The sequence below is a fragment of the Eptatretus burgeri genome, chromosome 2, assembly GCF_056783735.1.
Source record: "Eptatretus burgeri isolate ZD-2024b chromosome 2, Ebu_testis_v1, whole genome shotgun sequence".
Lineage (NCBI taxonomy): Eukaryota > Metazoa > Chordata > Myxini > Myxiniformes > Myxinidae > Eptatretus > Eptatretus burgeri.
Window position 1 is genome coordinate 16511882 of NC_140962.1, and position 22977 is coordinate 16534858.

A 22977-nucleotide genomic window follows, 5' to 3' on the forward strand; every position below is an offset into this window, starting at 1 on the left:
GAATACGAGCATAAAGCTGATGTGCTCATCAGTGAGGACCAAAAGGTGACGGGGATATCGCAGTGCAGTTTAGCATAGGACACCATGTCATAGAGGAGATGATGGTGACCTTGGCATATCCGAAAGTTTGTTCCCGTTGGGTTCCCCATTTACATACGGAGGAACACATAAACACACGCATGGGTGTCATCACAGTTGCTTCAACGACATGCTACCGCGTCCTGTTCCGTATCGTGACTGGTAATGAAAGCTGGTTCCACCATTTCAACTCAGAAACCAAGCAGCAAAGCATGGAATGGCAGCACTTCACATCTCCAAAAAAGAAAGCGGCCAAAAGAGTGCTCTGCCGGCAAAGTTATGGGAACCATCTTCTGGTATACCGGAGGGATGCATATTGGTTGATTTCCTGCCCAAAGAGGATACCATCAACATGGCTTGCCATGTTCAAATGCTCAAGAAATTGAAACATGCACATCGGGAAAAGCACATGATGACATAAGCTGTCATCCTTCAAAATTACAATGCTGGACTACCTCTTACTTTGTTATACTGTGCGTCTCAAAGAATGGCTGGGAAGTGAGGCCAGCACTATGAAAACGACAAGGCAGTCCAGATAGCCGTGCATTGCTGGTTGCGAAGTGTTGGAATGGACTTCTACCGCAGCAGGATTTTGAAGCTCGTACAGCACTGGCAGAAATGTGTGGATCATTCTGAAGATTTTATAGAAAGGTAATGTATGTCCAGTTACTATTGCCAATATCAGTTTTTCTTTCATGTACCATTGTTTTCCTGTACAATAAATGTGCTCAAGACGTTCGGTACGGCCCTCGTATATACATACTTTACTCCAGTATTCCTTAAAAAAAAAAAGTGTAAGTTTAACTACCCTTTCCATCCCAGTCCCAGTCCCAGTCCCAGTGATGTCCTGGTCTGTTCAAGGGTTGTTGCTTTATCATGGTGCATGTCAGAGTAAACACAAGTTAAATGTTTTTTTGTGCCCAGTGGGTGTCTAATGTCCTTTTGAAAGCTGCTACAGTGGGGACTGTAACAAGACTCTGGGAGAGACTGTTCCATGCATTTACGACTCCATTACTGAAGTAGTGACTCATCACACTTAGCCAGCTGGTGGTTACAAAATTTCATGAAGTGCCCATGAGTTGATATGCAAGTGTGGTGGAAAAGTGAGATGAGATTCTGTCAATGCCATTCAGTAGTTCATATTATACACCTGAAGGATTGTATACTTTTGTTATGACCACGTCTCACAAGCAGAGAGCACAAGTTTGACCACACTACTTTGCATTAATGCATTCTGTTCTAATACCTTTGTGCTTCATGTAATCAATGGAATTGAAGGATATATGCAAAAGTCTTAGTTGCTTTATAAAAAAATCTAATGGTTTTGAACTTTTGTATGAAACTAGCTTGTCTGTCTGAAATCTCTTTGCTATTTTCCCCAAAGTGATGTATGATAAACATCACTGGAATGTATTTGCTGAATGCAGTACTTCATAACCAGAAATCACTCCTCAATCATGGCCTTTGCTGTCGGAGGAGCTTACAAAGCAGGCAATGGCTTCAGCATAATTGGAGCACACACAGACAGCCCCTGCTTGCGGGTAAATTCCTTCCTTCAACCTTTCTGCCTCATTTTTAACCTCTGATTTGCTTTCATTTTCAATGTCCAATGAGCTTGTGTGCTCATTGGGCTCATTGGTTTACCTTTTGAAGTGTTGTTTGTTTGTATACAAGGCCAAGGCTCATGGAAGAGCTACAACATAGAACGGACCAGGATGCAACAGAGCAAAAGGGATAGTGGGGGGGGGGGGAGGGGAACATTAACAGCAGGGTTGAAGGGAAAATAGACTTGGATAAATAATGGTTGTGGGGAGGAATGAGGGGTAAGAGAGGACGCATGACATTGGACAAGATCGACACAGAAGCAAACTCTTAGGAGGGAAAAAAGTGGAAATTTGGAAGGAGTGGGGGTTTATGGGGTAGAAAAGATCATGGTTTTGGTTGGGGGATGATCTGAGGTGGTGGTCAACAGCTGTCTTGAAGACCTGAAGATAAATGTATTGCCTTGCAATTTACGCTCAATTGGTCAACATTTTGCTGTCTTGGTTTATCGTGTAAAATGTGGAATTTTGCATTTGTTTCAAAGAAACTTATGAAGGGCAAAGCCATCAAAAGTTAATACAAATATTTTTCCATATCAGATGAATGGCCAAAAAGGCAGTGAAAATTTTTGACCAGTTATTTTATTTTTGAAATTCCTCATTACATGTATTAATATTATCATTACATATAACATGTGGGTAGGTGAAGCCTCGATCAGTCCGTTCCACTGAGGGTTATCTGCAAGTCAGCGTGGAGTGCTACGGGGGTGGGATCTGGTCTACATGGTTTGACCGTGACCTCACATTAGCTGGAAGGGTCATAATAAAGGTGAGTTACTGCACTTATATCTCTGTGCTGTGTGTGTGTGTGTGTGTGTGTGTGTGTGTGTGTGTGTGTGTGTGTGTGTGTGTGTGTGTGTGTGTGTGTGTGTGTGTGTGTGTGTGTGTGTGTGTGTGTGTGTTTGCTTTTTGTTCCTCACGAGGAAAGTAAATGTGAATATGGCACAGAATAAAGCTATCCTGCCTCTCACACTTGGGATATGCATCATCTTTTGGTAGTTTTTTTTTCTGTGATTAATACATACTATTTACAAAAAGAATAATTAGGCAACAACTTGTAAACACTGAAATAAACTTCGGATTTTCAGTTCAGAAATGAACTAGAACGGCACTCGGTAGAATGCATACCTCTGCTGGGCTCAACAGTTTACGTTTTCTATCCCACTGATAGGCTGGATCTGGATCCAGACCTGAAGCAAAAATCTTATGGGCTTGTTCTTGTCACCTACCCAACTCGTCCACCAAGTTTTGACATAACTCATCCACAACTTTTTGAAACATCATGCTACAGTATAATTCGTGTTTGGCCTCTTCTCTCAATGGTGAAGAATAATTTATGGGTTCAAAAAATTATTGTATCTTGATTCGGATCTTCAACAAAATTGAATCAATTCCTCCTCGTCACACACTCAATCTGTCCACCAAGTTTCATCGGAATCTGTCCATATCTTTTTGAGATATTGTGCTGTATATTGTTTTTGGCCGTATCTCAAATTTCGTCGAAATCCGTCTACAACTTTTTGAGATATCCTGTTCACAGACGGACAAACGGACAAACAGATAAGACAGACAGACAGGGGTGAAAACATAACTTCCGTCCACCTTTGGTGGTAGAGGTAATTCATCATGTGTGGACAAAGGATGGTCATTGAGGAAAGAAACCCAATCAGGAAATTGGAAGTGCAATGTGTAACGCCATAATCATTGCCACTTTAACTGACTGATCCTGTAAATTCACCTGTGAATCACTTCTCCCAGAGAACCTGTGTACATGTCTACACATAATCCACATCGATACCCTGACTATGAATTGGTCACCAAGTGGTTAAGTCAGTTTAGGAATGGTCAGGCATAATTTCACAACAAATCTGTTTGCTCATGTGGGGGTTTACATAACAACATTGCCTCCCACGACAATGTTTATCACTATCATTTCTCTTTTTAACACTTTTTAACATTGTCTCTGAAAATTAACCTGCAAATGACAATTAACCATCGAATTTAGACTCAGACAGTTGAGAACAGGCTTTATGCCAGAGGTGTGACATCTAGAAGACCAGTGCTCTGCATTCCTTAAAAATAAATGATGGGCAACACATCTCTCACACCACTGGCATGAACATGAACCATTGGTGTGATGTTCTTTTCACAAACATGGAGATGCAACATCAAAAACGTACGAGACGTCTCGAATGCTGCCATTGTTTTGGCATATCTCGTACTTAACGTGCTATAAATATGTTTTTATTGGTTCATCATCACTTGTCTTGGTGTGCCTGTCTCAAACAGTAAGGTGCCATGCAAAATATATGCAGTCTTGTCTTGTTTATATATATATATATATATGTTTATATATATATATATATGTTTATATATATATATATATATATATATATATATATATATATATATATATATATATATATATATATATATATATATATATATATATATATATATATATATATATATATATATATATATATATATATGTTTATATATATATATATATGTTTATATATATATATATATGTTTATATATATATATATATATATGTTTATATATATATATATATATATGTTTATATATATATATATATGTTTATATATATATATATATATGTTTTTATATATATATATATATATATATATATATATATATATATATATATATATATATATATATATATATATTGTTGTGGATTCTCGCCCGCCGTCGTGCGAGCGACCGCGTTTAACCAATAGCGGCCACTTCACCCACCGAGCGGACAATCCGGTCGCGGCTTTCCGGATCAACGCCGAAAACCAGCCACGGGTGTGTTTTTAAACACACCACAGCCTAGTCAATATTCTACCCGCGCTACAGGGTCAATCGCCGAATTGTCGATATACCTAATTAATCGCGTGGGCAGACTACCGAGAGAATACCTCAACGGGGCCGCTTGGAAACGAGCCGCTTAAGCAGCTCGCTTCGTTTTGGGATAACCGAGTAGGGTATTTATCGCGCAGCCCCGTTGGACCCGATCACTTTATCGGCTATTTAAAAACCAACTATATTCCGAGCGCAGAACGGCAGTTCAATTAGGGAAAAGGACGCAACAAACGGGTTAACATTTAAACAAGCACATTTATTGAATAAGCGGCACATATGCAGTCATGCAGTCATGTAATCAAGCAAGGCAAGACATGCATGCAGTTTGCAATCGACAAAAGTAAAACAAAAGCACGCATGCAATTATGTAACATGCAAGGGACAAACCACGAGCAATGCAAAAGAGCTACTACCGTCTATCTATTATGTACACACTTAACAGTTCTACTTAAAGACATGGTGCCACAATGTTCATTCAAAAGCAAAGAAAAAACCCAGGACAAACGAGGGGTAGACTTGACCTCTTGGGTCTTTATTTCACGGAGCTGTGATGACCGCAGAGGCTCCGCGAGGCCGGGCTGGTTACCTTCACCTTCGAGGTGCCTTGCTGGGGCGACCCGCGACGTCCCGTCCCCACGGCAGCTGTCGTGACCGCGGTCCGGCCCAGGCCCCTTCCGATGGCCTGGCGATTCGGGCCCAGCCGGCAACGCCTCAGAGGAATGAACAGGTCTTTTGCTCTTTCAGAGTTGATGCTCTCTTTAAGAGCCCGTCCGTCCCTCAGCGCTGCTCGGACTGTCCCGAAGCCCGATCACCTCGGACCATTCGATGCTGGCTGGCGACCTCTCTCCGGTTCTCCCCACACGAACGTGCAGTTCTGCGTGGCACGGCTGGCCTGCTGTGCTCCCAACTCCGTCTCCTCGGCGAACCCGGACTTCCACTGCCCTCCACTGGACTCAAACTTTGCTCTTCACACCGCTCCAAACCCCGACTGACTCTCTTCTGACTGACTTGGCGATCTGCTCGCTTTTTTATAGGGTTCGTGAAGCGAGATTTGATCTCCGCTCTTTCACCTCTGACCCCCACTGGCTCCGCCCCTCTCGATCGCCTGATCCGAATTCCGAGGCAAAGCTCGGGGCGAGCGGACATGGTAGAGATCATCGACGCTGAAGGGAGAGCGGTCGTGGTAGAAATCACCGTCGCTGGCAACGAGGAAACCCCCGCGTTTGTTTGCAGCGATCTTGCCGTGGCCGGCGCAAAGATGGCAGTGCCCGCGGAGCCGAAGGTGAAGCGATGTTGTTCGTTGTTGGGTATTGGGGGAGATGCGGTTTAGGAGATGGTGGCTGTGATTGGCGTTGTGGAGAAGGTGGTTGTGATGGCGGTTGTGGAGGAGGTGGTTGTGTGAAGCAGTTGATGAAAGCGATGTTGGTGGTGGAGGTGGTTGTTGTGAAGCGGTTGGTCCAAAATAACGATAGCAAAAGAAAAACGGCTAACTCAAAGATCCACAGCCCGGTTACACGAATAAATCCCTTAGACATCGGTGGGGAAATCTATATGAACACAGACTTATATGGTGCTCTGTGAATTTCCACAGCGTAACAAAGTAAATATATATATATATATATATATATATATATATATAAAAATATATGTATATATATAAAAATATATGTATATATATATATATATATTAAAATAATAAATTGGTCTTTTCTTTCGAAGTTATATCGTAGTTTTTTTTTTTTTTAACGTTTTTTTTTTTTAACGTTTTTTTTGGGAAGGAAGCATGAACCTTATGCATTCTTGTGTTCTGCAAGCTTCTTTATTTTTTTTTTATTTTTTTTTTGTAACTTACAACAACCTTTCATCAACATATTTTGCTTCAATTCCTTTGTCAGCATAGTCAGATTTTACTTACAAAGTAACAATATTTTGCACTTTAAAAAACCCCATATTTATTCAAAGGCATTAGAATTGACAGTCCATAACTACTCCAAGGTTGCAGAAGTGTGGTTTGGATTTTATATTGAATTTTATCAATTTACAAGTTTTTGTCCTGGTGTTCTGCAGGCATGGTATTTGCAGAGTATGCCATCCTTTCACTGTGGATGTTGAACTGGTTGCTCTGTCAACAAGCATTTGCTTGTGGATGTTGGAGATTCTCCAGAACGTTGTGAAAAAGTATCCCATTGGCCTGCGTGTCGGTATCCAATCCAAATTCCTCCATCACATTCTGTCTCTGGTATCTTCATGATGAGTTTCTGTCCTCATCGTGGAGAGGTGCTAAATTGCCTTTCACAACTTGGTCATAAACAACAGAGATAACAATGGAGGTACTGGCGTGCATAATATTAGCATGCATCATTGTACCCCATGCAAAGACATTTGGAGACTGTCGACATATCGACACACTATTGGATTTTAACTCGAGTTCATACCTCCAGGGAGGCAAATGCTCAGATGGGAATGCTAAACAAGCCGTACTATGAGGTTGTTCATGTTTTGATGATCAATAAGAACATTGAAGGGAACAAGGGGTATTCAAGAAGGTTGAATGAGAGATTTGCAATAGTCTAAGACACGCCAACATTATTTGTCTTTCCAATATACAAGTACTGTATGTAAGAACAGAAAGAAAATATCTAAATGTATTTTTTAATCTATATTAAAAAAACAAAAAGCACGGTCGGTGAAACGGTGAAGCCGTCCATCACTCCATGAAGACTATATATGCCTATTCATCATGTCCCATTTGAACGTTAATTCCCCAAGACAATTAAGACCCCTAAAGACCCAAAAGACCCTGAATACCCAAAAGACCTCGAAGACACAAAAGTCACCGAGGACCCAAAACATCCCGAAGACCCAAAATACCAAAAAGACCCCAATGACCCAAAATTCCCCAAGGACACAAACGACCCAAAGACCCAAAAGTACCCAAGGATCCAAAAGTCCCCAAAGACCCTGAAGACCCAAAAGTCACCAAAGACCCAAGATGACTGAAGACCCAAAAGACCCAAAAGTCACCGAAGACTCAAAACGACCCTGAAGACCCAAAAGACGCCGAAGACCAAAAAGTCGGTTGCCACTGACAAACCAGATATAATCTACTTGACAGAAACTTTCCTCCTTCAAGACGTCTCTGACTCCTTAGTTTCTCTCCTTGGTTACTCCCTCCTCCGGTATGATAGACCTGAGCCTCATCCTGGTGGAGGAGTTTCTCTCTTTCTCAAAAACTCTATTCCTGACTTTCCATGCACAGTCCTCACTCCCCCACACTCCCAGGAATACCTCTGGCTACGGCTTCCCCTCCGCTCCCACCTCTTGTTTATGTGTGATGTACCGTCCACCAAACAGTGATGACTCCAGTTACATCTCGCTCTCCAAAAACACGGACCAACTTCTATCCTCTCATCCCAACTCTCTCTATCTTATATGTGGTGATCTCAATTGTCATCATGCCAATTGGCTGGGTATGGGTACCTCTCTCACCTGCCATGGCACTTCAGCAAAGGACTTCTGCGACTCATTGGAACTGACTCAATCTGTCAACTTCCCGACCGGATCTCAACCAATGGCCCTCCATCTCTTCTGGATTTGATTTTGACCAATTTCCCAGAAAATGTCTGCTGCTCTTCTTCTGCTCAAATCAGTTCATCTGACCACGTGCTTGTTAAAGCGATCATCTCTCTGGCTGTTATTAGAGAACCACCTCAGCGCCGACAAGTCTGGCACTTCACTCATGCCGACTGGCAGGGACTTCAAGCAGCCATCAAACTTCTCGACCTGTCACCCATTTCTACTTTCTCCGACATCACCTCATCCTGGGAATTCTTTCAAAGAAATTTGCTCTCTCTCTTGCACAGATTTATCCCATCTCGTCTTCAGTTGTCCCACCATTCCTCCTGAATGGTAAGCTGAACCTTATGGTGAGACAGTTGTCCTGAAACAACATGCATTTGCCTCATGGAAGGTAAATCCTACTGAAGGCAATCTCAGTTCCTTCCACAAAGCTCATAACAAGGTTGTGTCTACCCTCAGGAGAGCCAGGAAACAACATGTTTCTCATCTCAAGTCTGATCTCTCAAAACTGTCTCCCTCCTCCAAATCCTGGTGGTGTCCAGTTAAGTCTGTTTCTGGTGTACGTTTCCCCTCCATCCCCTCCCTTACCTCAATGGCTGCACAGCTGACACTGCATGTGAAAAGGCTGAACGTCTAAACTCCATGTTTGCTTCTGAATCTTGTCTCCCAAACCCATCACTTTCTGTACCTACCTTACCCAGTCACACCCAGCTGTTCCTGGAATCTGTGTCCTTTTCTCCTGACAAGGTGGAGAGCTTGCTGTAAAACCTCGACTCAGATTCTGCAACCGGACCATATGGCATCAGCCTACGTGTCATAAAAACCTGCTCTACTGCTCTTGCTCACCCCTCTCTGTTCTCTTCCCCCTCTCATTTTCTCAAGGTCATCTGCAATCTGCTTGGAAATCGGCACACATTACCACTCTGCATAAAAAGGTGCAAAACCTGATCCCTGCAACTCCAGACCAATCTGCCTTCACCCAATCATCAGCAAGGTTATGGAATCCATCATCGTTTCTGACATCAAATCCTTCCTCTTCTCCAATGGCTTGATTCCTGACCATCAATTTGGATTTGGACCAGGTCACTCTACCCTGGATATGCTGCTTCTGCTCTCTGAACAAGGGATGGAGGTCCTAAATGCCAAACATGAGATCAGAGCCATCTCCCTTGACATATCACTAGCTTTCGATACGATCTGGCATCCTGCCCTGCCCTGCTCACCAAACTCTCTTCCTATGGTATCCAAGGTAATCTCCACTCATGGCTCGCGGACATCCTCTCCTGTCGCAGTCAATGCGTGGTTCTTAATGGCTTTCTCTCATGTCTTCCCGTCCAGGCTGGAGTTCCTCGAGGCAGTGTTCTTGGCCCTGTGCTTTTTCTGGTTTTCATCAATGATCTCTCAGATTCCCTGGAAAATCCTCTTTATCTCTTTGCTTATGACTCCTCTGCCATACCATCTCTCATCCCTCTGATCGGCAGACAGCAGCCTCTTCACACTTGGAATATTTATTTCAATCCTCACAAATCTCGCACCCTCACCATGTCTCTCCGAAAGGACCATCTGGAAAATCTCCACATCTACTTTCTCAACAATCCCCTTGAAGAAGTCCTTTCATTCAAGCTTTTGGGTCTCACTATCTGCCACGATCTTTCCTGGGAAAGCCACATCTTCAAGCTGCCCACCGAATGGGCGTCACACGTCGTGCAAAGTCCTTCCTTGGCACACCTGAGCTTCTACCATTTACAGACTTTCATCTGTAGTCTGATGGAGTACTGCTCCCCCCTCTGGGGTGATGCTCCTGCCTCACACCTATCTCAACTTCATGCTGTGGAAACCAAGGCTTTAGGATCATTGTTATCTCCCGTGATGAAGCTGGGTCTTTGGGTCTCTCACTGCAGGCAGGTCGGTGGTCTTTCTTTCTTCAACTGTCTCCTCTCCGGCCTTGCCCCCCCCCGCTCTTGACCCCCTCCCCACTCTGTCTGTGATCTGTCCCCCTTATATTTCCTCAGGGCGCTCAAGGTCTGCCAAAGAACCCCTTCTGGTGAAACTGCCAAAATCAAGAATCACTGCTTACCTTCACTCTTTCCTTCCTCTTTTTTCTCACCTCTGGAACAAACTCCCACACTCTTCAATCCCACTCCTCCTCCATCCCGGTCTTCCAAGCAGTTGTTCACCATCATCTCATATCTTTCCCTCTCCAAAATCTTGAACATTACTACTTCTGTTAATCCACCCCAAACCCACCTTAAAATTCCCTGTTTTCCTTCCTGAAAGTCCATGTAGTGTCCATCTTGTTTATCCCGTGTATCCCGCCCCATCCCTCTTCCTTCCACAGATATCCTATTGTCTTTGTTCCACACTATATTGTGCTTCCCCCTCCTGCCCCTCTTGTCTCCTACCTTATTATATGTTTCTGTGTATTTGCTCTTGCATGAGCCTCGACTTGTTAAAAAAATAAAAAGACCCCGAAGACCCCTCAGTTCTTAACATCATTTAGACCCCTTACACATTTCAGACAGATTAGACAGCTTAGACCCTTGACTATTTTGACCACTTGGTCCTTCTTATATCACAAATAAATATAATATCACCAATATTACAAATAAATTTCAAATAAATATAATATCACCAATATTACAAATAAATTTCAAATAAATATAATATCACCAATATTGCAAATAAATTTCAAATAAATATAATATCACCAATATTACAAATAAATTTCAAATAAATATAATATCATCAATATTACAAATAAATTTCAAATACATATAATATCACCAATATCACAAATAAATTTCAAATAAATATAATATCACCAATATCACAAATAAATTTCAAATAAATATAATATCACCAATATTACAAATAAATTTCAAATAAATATAATATCACAAATAAATATAATAACACCAATATTACAAATAAATTTCAAATAAATATAATATCACAAGTAAATATAATATTACGAATGTCACAAATAAATTACAAATAAATATAATAGCACCAATATCACAAAAAATTTCAAATAAATATAATATCACCAATATTTCAAATAAATATATCACCAATATCACAAAGAAATTTCAAATAAATATAATATCATCAATATTACAAATATATTTGTAGAAAAGAAATGTTTGTAATATATATATAAATATATATATATATATATATATATATATATATATATATATATATATATATATATATATATATATATATATATATATATATATATATAGACCGTTTTTACAGCCATTTTTCCCTGCTGTGCAGGGGTTTGGCTTTTTCTTGAGGCAATGTTTTATGGCCGGATGCCCTTCCTGACGCCAACCCTGGTCGCCTCTTACGACACACAGGGATATGGTACACCTATTCTAACCGGGACCAGTACACTGGTACTCACTTCGCCGACCTCGGAAGGATGACAGGCTGAGTCAACCCCCTGGTGTTAATTCAGCAGCCAACGGGGCTTGAACTCAGGACCCTGGGATCCCAAGCCGCCACCCTAACCACTAAGCCAACACCAGGCTAAATGTTTGTATTATGATTGGTGTAAATTAGTGGTTCTCAAAGTGGTCCCTACCGCCCCCCCCCCCAGTGGGCGCTGGGAACTTTCAGGGGGGCGCTCCAGACTCCACGAGTGGTAGGGGGCGCTGGCACTAATTTGGGGGGCACTGGCGATTTAGAGGAGCAGCGGCGATTAGGAGCGCTCATTGGGCTTCCTGCAGTCTGAACAGGTTACCCGGCGCCATTCGGCAAATTGGCCATACAATGCCCGTTGCGTTCCTCCTCGTTTGCCGTGGCACCGTCCAGAGAGAAATTAAAGACAGGCAATGGGACAGGTAGGCCTTTTTGTAAATAATGAACACATTTTAAAATGTATTTATTCTGAAAATCATTAAGTTCTTCAAGCATATTACAGCCTTGTTTACCAACAATGCAAGTCAGTGTTTTTTTTTTTTTAATACACACATGGTGTGAATACCATATACATGTGTTATGATCCGGCAGCGCAATTCCCAGCGAGGTGCGAGTACTGAGGCGGCGAGTACTGAGGCGGCGCGACATTGTGTTTGAGGCGCGCACTGTTGTAACTACAGTTGGAAATGTGAAGAAAAAATTTTTTGGACACGCAGGGTCAAAATCGATGCGTGTGCTGACCAGAGACCAGAAATATATAATTATTGTTTGGGCTTATCACTGGTGTCAGTCTTTCGACATCTTGGCGTATTGATTTCGTTATTCAAAAAAGCTTCACGTCCGGTCAGCTTCAAGATGTCGGCCTCAAAGAAAAAGTGTCGTCAGTATTCCGTTGAATACATCAAGTATGGATTAATTCCATCCCTGACGAACACGCAGTTACCGATGTGTTTGTTGTGTGGTATCATGCTGTCCAATGAAGCAATGAAACCATCTCGACTGAGTGAGCACCTGAGTAAAAAGCACAGTGATAAGGCTCGCGCAGAGGTCAGCTATTTCCAATCGCTGACAGAGAAATTTGAGAAGCGATCCACGGTAACGACAATGTTCAAAGCCAGCCAAATGCTCGTGGATAAAGGACTGGAAACGTCGTATAAGCTGTCATTGCTCATCGCCAGATCTGGAAAACCGTATTCAATCGGCGAACATTTGATCAAACCGGCTGTTGGGGAAGTGATAAAAACTGTTATGGGCCAGGATCCGTATCCAGTTCTCTCATCGATTGCACTTAGCAATGATTCCGTGGCCAGGCAAATTGACGAAATGTCATCAGATGTAGAAGATAAGCTGTGTTGTGAGCTGAGAAGCACGCACTTCGCCATCCAACTGGATGAGTCCACTTTGTGTGACAGTGAAGCTCTGTTACTCTGCTACGTTCGCTTCATCCGTGATCAGGAAATGGTGGAAGAATTGTTGTTTGCCTGCTCTCTCCAGACCGATACGAAGGGTTCTTCCATCTTCCAAACGTTGGGGAAGTACTTTACTGATAAGAACATACCGATGGAGAACATTCTCGCTTGCGCGACGGACGGGGCACCAGCGATGGTTGGCCGCCAGCATGGTTTTATTGCGCTTCTGAAGAACCAGGTACCGTCCGTATTCGCCATTCACTGTGTCGTGCACCGCCAGCATCTTGTAGCAAAAGCTCTCAGCACCAGACTTCATACGTCACTCCAAATAGTAATCAAAGCAGTGAATAAAATCAAGGTGTCGTCTCTGCATGATCCGCTGTTTCGTTAGCTTTGCCAGGAGAATGATGAACCATTCGAGAGGCTCTTGTTGCATACTGAAGTTCGATGGTTGTCCAAAGGCACTTGTTTGACCCATTTCCATGCCCTCTTCTCGACAGTCGTCGAGTTTCTGTCGGAAATTGATACAGAGTTATCAGAGACAGTGAATGTGATTGAGCATGATGTGGCTTACCTCGCGGACATATTCAGTATACTGAATGATGTCAACAAACAACTCCAGAGTGACCATATGACGCTGATTAAAGCAAAGAAAGTGATTAGCGCATTCGTAACCAAAGCGACTCTGCACAGGCAAACCCTCGGCCGCAGAGATATGTACCACTTTCCCCGGTTGGCAAAGGAAACTGCTGTTTCTGATGAAGAGCTGCTCGTTTATTGCAATCACCTTGAGAAGATTCGTGGAGATATGGAGCAGCATTTCAGAGACATGTTAGAACTGTCGGTGCCAGCATGGGTGATCAACCCATTCAAATGTGACATTCGAGATGTGAAGCACGAATTACAGGACGAAATTATCAACTTGTGGAATGATGATGAGGCGAAGGCAAGATTCTCGCAGCATGAATACGGCAAATTCTGGATTCTGGAGCGGGGCGAATACCCCGCAATGTCGACAGAGGCAGAACTGCTGCTGATGGCGTTCCCCACATCATACCTCGTTGAAAGAGGGTTCAGTGCCGTGATGGTGCTGCTGACCAAGTATCAAAACCGCCTTGACATTACCAAGAGGGGCGATCTGCGTCTCTACCTCACTGAGATGGAGCCAGACGTTCGTAGTCTCGCAGCGAGTCACCAGGCCCACCCTTCACACTAACGGTATTTGGGCCTGTGATAACAGATTCCCAGTTTGCCTCACCTGGACCTGTTCTGCTGAAACATTGTAGGTAGTGCAAAATAAAATAGAAAAATAAAGGACAAGTAAAGTAAAATATTATTCAGAAAATATTTGGCTTCTGTTATTTTTGCTTCCTATCTACATAAGTTCGGACTATCCTATTGCCCACTGGGTGTCCGACCACGAACGATAGGACAAGGGGGCTTTTGGCCGGTCCAAGAGGGCAGAAGGGGACGGTAGTCAAAAAAAAGTTTGAGAACCACTGGTGTAAATCATTACAACACAGCAAATCTGTGACGTCAATCTCTGCAACGACGTGTGGAGAGGTAAGCGCAGCAAGCCCATCCATGCTAGTTTGTATATAAATGCCTCATTGTACATTATTTTGGCACGTCTTGGACTATTGTGCATCTCATTTGTGGAACCTTTTGAACGCTTCGCGTACGTTCTGGCTCTCCTGAGGGTAGACATGCACTTGTTGCGGGCTTTGTGGAATGGTCGGATTTGCCTTCCAGGAGGAGAATGCAAGTTGTTTTAAAGCAACAGCCTCACCACAGGATTCGGATTACCGAGAGCTGGAGGATGAGTAAGGTAATTGAAGACGAGATGGGATGAATCTGTGCATAAGAGAGAGCAGGTTTCTGTGGAAGAATTTCCAGGCTGAATAAATATCAGCAGTGGTGGTTATAGAAGACCAGTCCTGAAGTGTAAAAAAACAAAAACAAATAAACAAATGAATGTTATAAATAAACCCACAAATACGCAAATGTAGAAGTAGGTCACACGGTATGACCTGAGAATAGCGGGACTGCGAATGTCTGAGTCCAACAGGACATCGTTCATTCTCATATGAAACTGTAATTCATATACCGGCCAGGCTCTACATTGATTGCTAATGCTCAGCTTTGTTACCTCCACCACTAAAGGTGGACGGAGGTTGTTTTTACCCATTTTCTGTCCGTCTGTGAACAGGATATCTCAAAACGTTATGGACGGATTCAGCAAAGTTTTGTGGTCAGGTTGGGTGTTTGACAAGGCAAAATGATTAGATTTTGGTGAAGATCCAGATCTGGATCTGATAATTTTAAAATGATTAGCCACCATTGAGAGATCGGGCCATAAACCATATACAACGTGACATTTCAAAACGTTGTGGATGTATTATGACGAAACTTGCTGGACGAGTTGGATAGGTGACAAGAACAAGCCGATTCGATTTTGCTTCAGGTCCAGATACAGATGTGGCCTTTCATTGGGATACAAATTGTAAACTGTTTAACCTGGTGGAGGTATGCGCTCTACCTTGTGCCTTTCTAGTTACTAACTGTATTCCAACAAAATTACCTGAATAGTCTCCCAACCTATCAATTGACTTCAATTTCCTCTTCGAAGCAATTCATGAAACATGCCTCGACCTATTCACTTTTGCATATTCAATGTGATGCATCCCTATCTTATTTATATCAAGTTCTCATTCAACTTCAAACTCTTCCTTCTCATCTTCTTATCATTTACAAAGTTTAATGTTTTCACCATATTTCTGATCCCCTTCATTGTCACGTAATTTGATTTTCTAAATGAACACTTTATCAATTTGACACAAAGTCCAGAAAAGTCTAGTTGCCCTGTAATAAATACTTTCAATTTCAGTTTTTTCTTTTGATTTGATACAATGACTGAAACAGCATTCAATTTTTTTGGAATGTCCGTCTGACCTAACAATGCTTGTTGTTTCTCGTAAAGTCTTTTTTCCTCAAATCTGTAACATCTTTAAATAGTTGATTTCTCTTTCTCAAATAAGAAAATGTATCTGTACAAAAAGGACTTTATGTTTATCAAAAGTATTCTTGTATGAAGGAATGAAACACTTCACTCGTCATAATGAGGCAAACTCACCTCTTTAGTGATTATTCCCCACTTCATGCCTGTAAGGTGGTTTACCCTTTCAGTCACATGTTTCCTTGTTCCTTTTGTCTTGTCCCACCCATGATCTCAGAGTGGAGAGAAGCTGGAGCAGCGGTTGTTGCACATCCCATCGCCAGTGCTTCGAATTCCACACTTGGCCATCCACTTGCAGCGGGACATTAACGAAAAGTTTTCTCCCAACTTGCAGAACCATCTGTATGCAGCCAAGCCCCAAATTTCATCATTCATTTTACAAATCCTCGTGCGACCCATCAGTTAAACAGATAGTCCACACAACCTTTATTTCCGACTTGTCAAATCTGCCACCAGTCTCAAAGTTATGTGAAAGGTGATCGGGTTTCCGACAAGCTTGTTTTAACTCTCTTCCCAACCCCTCTTCACCAAGGATCCCAATTCTGGCGACATCGGTGTACCAAGAACTGGTGACAACAGAGAAAACTGTTAGTGATAAAAGCAGCTGCAAAAAGGTGACCTAATTTAACATGACTTGTTTTTTGGATGTACTTTTGCTGGAAGAGTGGTAAAGTGTGATAACACAACCGTTTGTTTCACTCCAGGATGAGAGAATGGCACCAGAGCTTCTCTGCCTGATAGCAAAGCAAGTTGCAGCAGAACCAGACACCATCATGGACTATGAGTTGTACCTGGTGGATACACAACCTGCAGTATGTACTAAACTTGTGACCCACATAGGGATCTTGATAATCCTTGCAGCTTCCTCAGCTTATTAATTTTTGTTGTTATTATTCATTCATCTGTATAATAATATACTTATCTGTCTGTTCTCCCACATCTGTCTGTTCCTCCGTCACATTTCACAAGATGACGAAATCTCGTGACATTGTAAATTAAACATTGTTTTGTCATTTAATTTTACACAATTAGACTACCAATTTATGTCTAATCAATAAGGCAATTATTTCGAATAATTATTCATTTAGGCAATTATTTAAGGGAAGGAAGCGAAGGGAAGAGGTTTGGTTGATCCTGGGATGTCTGAGGAGTTCAGCGTCAACAACGGCTTGAGGAAGGGAAGCTCTCTCAGCCTACTCATGTTTATGATTGTGATGGAGTTGATATGCTGGAAGATGAGCTTGAGGGGTAGTATGGGGAGGATGTTGTATGTGGACAATCTGGCTGTTGTGGGAGATGCAGGAAGTACTGGGGGAGTGGGAGGAGGCATTTGGAAAGCATGGGCTGAAGATGAGTATGGGGAAGACTGAGGTGATGTGGGTTGGGCAGCAGAGAAAATAAATTAATATCAGGTTAGAGGGGAAGGAGATCAGGCAGGGGAATAGGTTTGAGTATCTGGGAGGAACAGTGACTGGGGATGGTAAGTTTGAGGCAGTGGTGCGGAGGAGGACTCAGGTGGGTGCCAATGCATGGAGGCGGGTTGAGGGAGAAATGGCAGACAGAAAGATATCAAGAAAATTGAAAGGGAAGGTTCTGGTGTCATGTTTAATGCCAGTGTACCTTTATGGTCTGGAGATGGTAGCACTGACAGAGAGACAACAACCGAGGCTGGAGGTTTGCGAGAACAACTGGGTCAGGAGGATTGCAGGAGTGAAGAGGGTGGATAGGAGGATGGATGACCTGAAGGAGGAGATTGGTGTGCCGATGAGTTTGATGGAGAGATTGTTGAAATGCCGGCTGAGATGGGATAGACACTGGGCAGATGTGGGAAGAGAGAATGGCAAAGAGAGCGGATAGGTCGAGGGAGCAAGGTAGGATGAAATGAGGTGGACTGCAATTGAGATTGGCAGAGAGTTGGCAGAGGACAGAGGGAGGTAGAGTATCATGGTCAAGGCAGGGCAGAAGCATGTTGCCATTGGACCTCACCACTTATAAAGGGAACAGGAGGAGGAGGAGAAGAAGAAGATTAATCCAATTTATTTTATCTGCATATGGCATCCAAGACCAACTCCACAAATGCCTTACTGACTTCTACTCTCGTAGCAAACATGTCGCTCTCAATGGAATCCTTTCATCTCCAATCCCTGTCAAGGCTGGAGTGCCCTATGGCAGTGTTCTGGGCCCAGTCTTATTCCTGATCTTCACAAATGATCTCTCTGACTCACTGAAAAATCTCATTTATCTATTTGCTGATGATTCCACCCTCTGCTGTGAAATCCCTCATCCTTCAGAGAGGTAGGCTGCAGCCTCTTCCTTCTCTTCAAACCTTGACAAAATTACAAGATGGTCAAACACTTGGAATATTTCTTTCAATCCTCACAGATCTCACACTCTCATGATCCCTCTCCAAAAGGACCATCTGGCAAACCCTCCTCTCTACTTTCTTAACAATCCTCTTGAGGAAGTTCATTTATTCAAACTCCTGGGTCTCACTATCAGCCATTATCTTTTTAGATTCCACATTTCAAAGATTCCACATTCCACATTCCACATTTCAATGGCAAACCACATTTCAAAGTTGACCTCCAAAGCCAGCCGGTGACTGGGCATCCTCCGTCGTACAAAGTCCTTCCCTTGCACACCTGAACTCCTATTCACCAACAAGGTCTTCATCCACAGCTTGATGGAGTACTGTTCTCCACTCTGGGCTGACTCCACTGCCTCACATCTTGCTGAGCTTGATGCTGCGGAAACCAATACCTTCAAAATCATTGGAATCTCCGAAGCTGAGTCTATGGGCCTATCACTTTGCCATCGCAGCCAGATCGGTGGTCTCTGTCTTCTACCGCCCCGCCTTTCTGGTCTTGCACCCTCTGCTCTTTCTGTGCTTTATCCCCCCCCCCTGCACTCTCCCAGGTTTCTACAGGGCTCACACGGTCCACCATCAACCCCCTTCTGGTGAAACTACCTAACTACAGGATCACTGCTCACCTCCACTCATTTGTTGCTCTTTTTTCGTGCCTATGGAACCAACTTCCACATTCTCTTCAATCTCATTCTTCCCTCCAGGTCTTCAAGACAGCTGTTCATCACCGTTTCAAATCATCCCCAATCCAAAACCATGATATTTTCTTCCTTCGTTACCCCCACCCCAAACCCCAATCCCCTCTCCTTCCAAATTTCCAGTTTCTTTTCTGAGAGTTTCCTTCTTTATCCATTTTGTCCACCCTTTGCATCCTCTCCTGCCCCTCATTTCTCCCCACACTTATTGTTTGTCTAAGTCTGCCTCCATCTTGGCATTCAACTCTGCTGTTGGTATTTTCCCACTCTCTCAACTGTTCATTTAGTCCTGCTGTGCCCTGGTCTGTTCAGTGTACATTAGCTCTTCCATGAGCCTCGACTATGTATATTAATAAAACACAATTATTAACACAATCATTTGAGAGTGGCAATTCCACAGAATTTCTGCTGGACATATTTCGCAAGGTTGTGAATGGGGATCTGAAGGTAGTTTGGATAATTGTTCGCGTGAGACGTATCTCACTGTTACTGAGATTGTGAATGGGGTGAAAGAAGAAGTTGGGAAGGTAGGAAAGAAGGTTATGAGGAGGTAGGAGTAGGTGAATTTGGCAATGGCATAATATTAAGGTGGATAGGGGAGGGGAAAAAGAGTTAAACATCTCACTATTTTAATGAGGTAATAAAGAAATGTAATTATTTAAGAATGCCTCTAGCTTTGAATAATGGGAAGAAAGGGGGAGGGCAGGACAGAGCCAGGGTGGGGATGGAAGCAGAGTTGGCAGAGGGGGTTGAGCATTTGGTGGGGGGGGTTGAGGATTTGAGGTTGGGAGGGGGAGTTGAGGATTTGTAGTTGGGAGGAGGCGGGGGGAGAGTTTGAGGACTTCTGTTGGGGGTTGGGGGGAGTTGAGGACTTGGGGAGTGGGGGTTCATTTAATCAAGCAACATCATTAGGAAGCACAATGCTTGACAATCTTAAATTTTCATATTTAACTATTCGTTGCATAATGTTGTTGAAATTACATTTTACATTACGTAGAATTTCTAAGCCTGGTGTTGGCTTAGTGGTTAGGTTGGTGGCTTGGGATCTCAGGGTCCTGAGTTCAAGCCCCGTTGGCTGCTGAATTAACACCAGGGGGTTGACTCAGCCTGTCATCCTTCCGAGGTCGGCGAAATGAGTACCAGTGTACTGGTCCCGGTGTATGCCCCGGTTAGAATAGGTGTACCATATCCCTGTGTGTCGTAAGAGGCGACCAGGGTTGGCGTCAGGAAGGGCATCCGGCCATAAAACATTGCCTCAAGAAAAAGCCAACCCCTGCACAGCAGGGAAAAATGGCTGTAAAAAACGGTCATTTTTATTTATTATATTATTACGTAGAATTTCTGTGGGTACCTGTTAGTTTGTAATATTAACTATAGCTACAGACATATTTGTTTTCAAAAGAAAATATTCTCTAATCCAAAACGACATGATTAGCAAAATGACATGCACATGTATATGTTTTGTATTTTATGGTAGTGGTGCATGATTTCTTACATAGCTTACAGTGCAGGATTCAAATTTTATTTGTGCAACCAATCTTAGAAACCGTGCTGGAAGGAATCACTCGTTTCTTTCTCATCTGAGGTCTGCAACAAGTCTGCCTTTGCCACATTGGACCTTTATTTATACAGAGTGGCCACGAAGTCCCTATGCATGCAGTTAGAATTTAGTTAGGATTTATCTGTGTGCTTCCCTCCATTCTCCGCAAAAAAATTTGAATTTTTCTCCATGTTCTTCTGGACATCTTCTTCCATGTTGAGGGTTGGAGGTCATAAAAGCAGCCCCTGAGAGCTGTTTTGAGGTCTTCAACTGTCAAGAATCAGCTATCCTGCTATATTCAGCTATCCTGCTAAGAATCAGCTACTGTATCTTCAGCTCTGCTGCAACAAGATGGTGCACCAGCACATTATGCTCTCACAGTTAAAGAATATCTCGACGACGAATTCAGTGGACGATGGATTGGACGTGGATCCAAGATAGTGTGGCCTCCCCAAAGTCTGGACTTAACAATATGTGACAACTTGCTTTGGGGCATTGTGAAAGAGGAAATTTCTCATCTCTGCCTAACAAGAGTTGAAGACTTCAAAACAGCTGTCAGTGGCTAATTTATGACCTCCAACCCTCAACATGGAAGATGTCCAGAAGAACATGGAGAACCATTCAAATTTATGCGGAGATTGGAGGGAAGCATACAGATAAATTCGAACTCGATTCTAACTGCATCATTTGGACTGTATGGCCACTCTGTGCATGGGCAATTGATTAATCCTTCCTTTGACCAAATCATTTCTTCATTGGACCAGCATTTCTTCATGAATTACTGGTGTTTCAGATGTTGATAGCCTTCATAGGAGAAATATTTTAAGGCCAGTCAGAATCAGAAGATTACTGGAGGTGCTCTTTCATTTTCTCTCAATTTTTATGTTGGTGGAGGGAATGGGGCTTATTGTTATGTCAATATTGGTTCTCCACAGACTCTGGGAGGTCTTCATGAGGAGTTCATCTTTGCTCCTCGTTTGGATAACTTGCACAGTTGCTACTGTGCTCTGCAGGTCAGTATATTTTTGTAAAAAACAAAAAAAACAAACAAACCAATTCCCACATTAGTCTTGATCACCGTTAAATGAATTTAATAACACTGCATTTATTTTACTGATTTGGTGAGAATTAATCATTGCACACAACTTTACTTTACTTTGCTTTTTAAGTTTACATTGCCAATAAATGGTCAACGTGGTCTATTCTATATGTTTATGACATTAAAGTTTTTTTATATGTCTATATATATATATATATATATATATATATATATATATATATATATATATATATATATATATATATATATATATATATATATATATATATATATATCTATATATATGAGCCTGGTGTTGGCGCAGTGGTTAGGGCAGCGGCTTGGGATCCAAAAGGTCCTGAGTTCAAGCCCCGTTCCGCCACTGAATTAATACACCAGGGGGTTGACTCAGCCTGTCATCCTTCCGAGGTCGGTGAAATGAGTACCAGTGTACTGGGCCGGTGAATACCCCGGTTAAAATAGGTGTACCATATCCCTGTGTCGTAAGAGGCGACCAGGGTTGCGTCAGGAAGGGCATCCGGCGTAAAACATGTGCCAAATCACTATGCGGATCATACGGATGATCCGCTGTGGCGACCCCGAACGGGAACAGCCGAAAGAAGAAGAAGAAGATATATATATATATATATATATATATATATATATATATATATATATATTTTTTATGACATTAAAGTTGATTAAAAGAATATGAATGTTGTCAATCGTACATAGAATGGTGTTTCTGAAACTGTAACCCCAAAACTTGTTTTTGCAGGCTCTCATAACGTCATGCGAGGAGGATGGTTCACTGAAAGACGATCCGAACATCCGAGTAATCGCCTTTTATGACAATGAAGAGGTCGGTGTACCACATCACAGCATTGCTGTATTGTATTTGTGTCAGACTAAATGCTTACTGACTATCTAATGTCTGGCTTATTTGCTTGAATAACAGCTTCTTGTTCATAAAGTTACACATTTAATTCTGAGTATAATTTACTGTGTATATGTTTAGGTTACATATCAATCAGCAATTCATCCTGTGACGGAGTATTTGCCACATAAAATTCCGACTGACATACACCGCTGTACAAACGTCAGACTTTTAGCATTTTTTGATTCGATACAAAAGGAAACAAGTTTTGTATTAAGAGGCAAATACACCTTTATGAAAGATATTTCTTCTTCTTCTTCTTCTTCTTCTTCTTCTTCTTCTTCTTCTTCTCCTTCTTCCTTCTTCCTTCTTCCTTCTTCCTTCTTCCTTCTTCCTTCTTCTTTCCCTTCTTCTTTCCCTTCTTCTTTCCCTTCTTCTTTCCCTTCTTCTTTCCCTTCTTCTTTCCCTTCTTCTTTC

At 42.3% G+C, this 22977-nt stretch overlaps 2 protein-coding genes across 4 annotated transcripts in view; both read left to right on the forward strand.

The window, feature by feature from the left end:
• Window positions 1-22977, forward strand: part of DNPEP (aspartyl aminopeptidase) — an 80542-nt gene that overhangs the window by 25783 nt on the left and 31782 nt on the right. For all 3 annotated transcript variants that reach the window (XM_085864000.1, XM_085864009.1, XM_085863991.1), the window contains 7 exons: window positions 1506-1619; window positions 2323-2448; window positions 16202-16326; window positions 16517-16598; window positions 16689-16796; window positions 21520-21597; window positions 22402-22485. In XM_085864000.1, the coding sequence (XP_085720126.1) occupies window positions 1506-1619; window positions 2323-2448; window positions 16202-16326; window positions 16517-16598; window positions 16689-16796; window positions 21520-21597; window positions 22402-22485 (717 nt within the window). The remainder of the gene's footprint in view (window positions 1-1505; window positions 1620-2322; window positions 2449-16201; window positions 16327-16516; window positions 16599-16688; window positions 16797-21519; window positions 21598-22401; window positions 22486-22977) is intronic.
• LOC147031486 (zinc finger BED domain-containing protein 5-like) lies at window positions 13600-16175 on the forward strand. The gene has a single exon (XM_085864023.1). It carries the CDS (start codon window positions 13600-13602, stop codon window positions 14182-14184), a length of 585 nt encoding a protein of 194 aa, XP_085720149.1. The 3' UTR covers window positions 14185-16175.

Excerpts from the sequence above, each read along its gene's own strand:
- LOC147031486 (XM_085864023.1), top strand. The coding sequence starts at position 13,600 with ATGACGCTGATTAAAGCAAAGAAAGTGATTAGCGCATTCGTAACCAAA.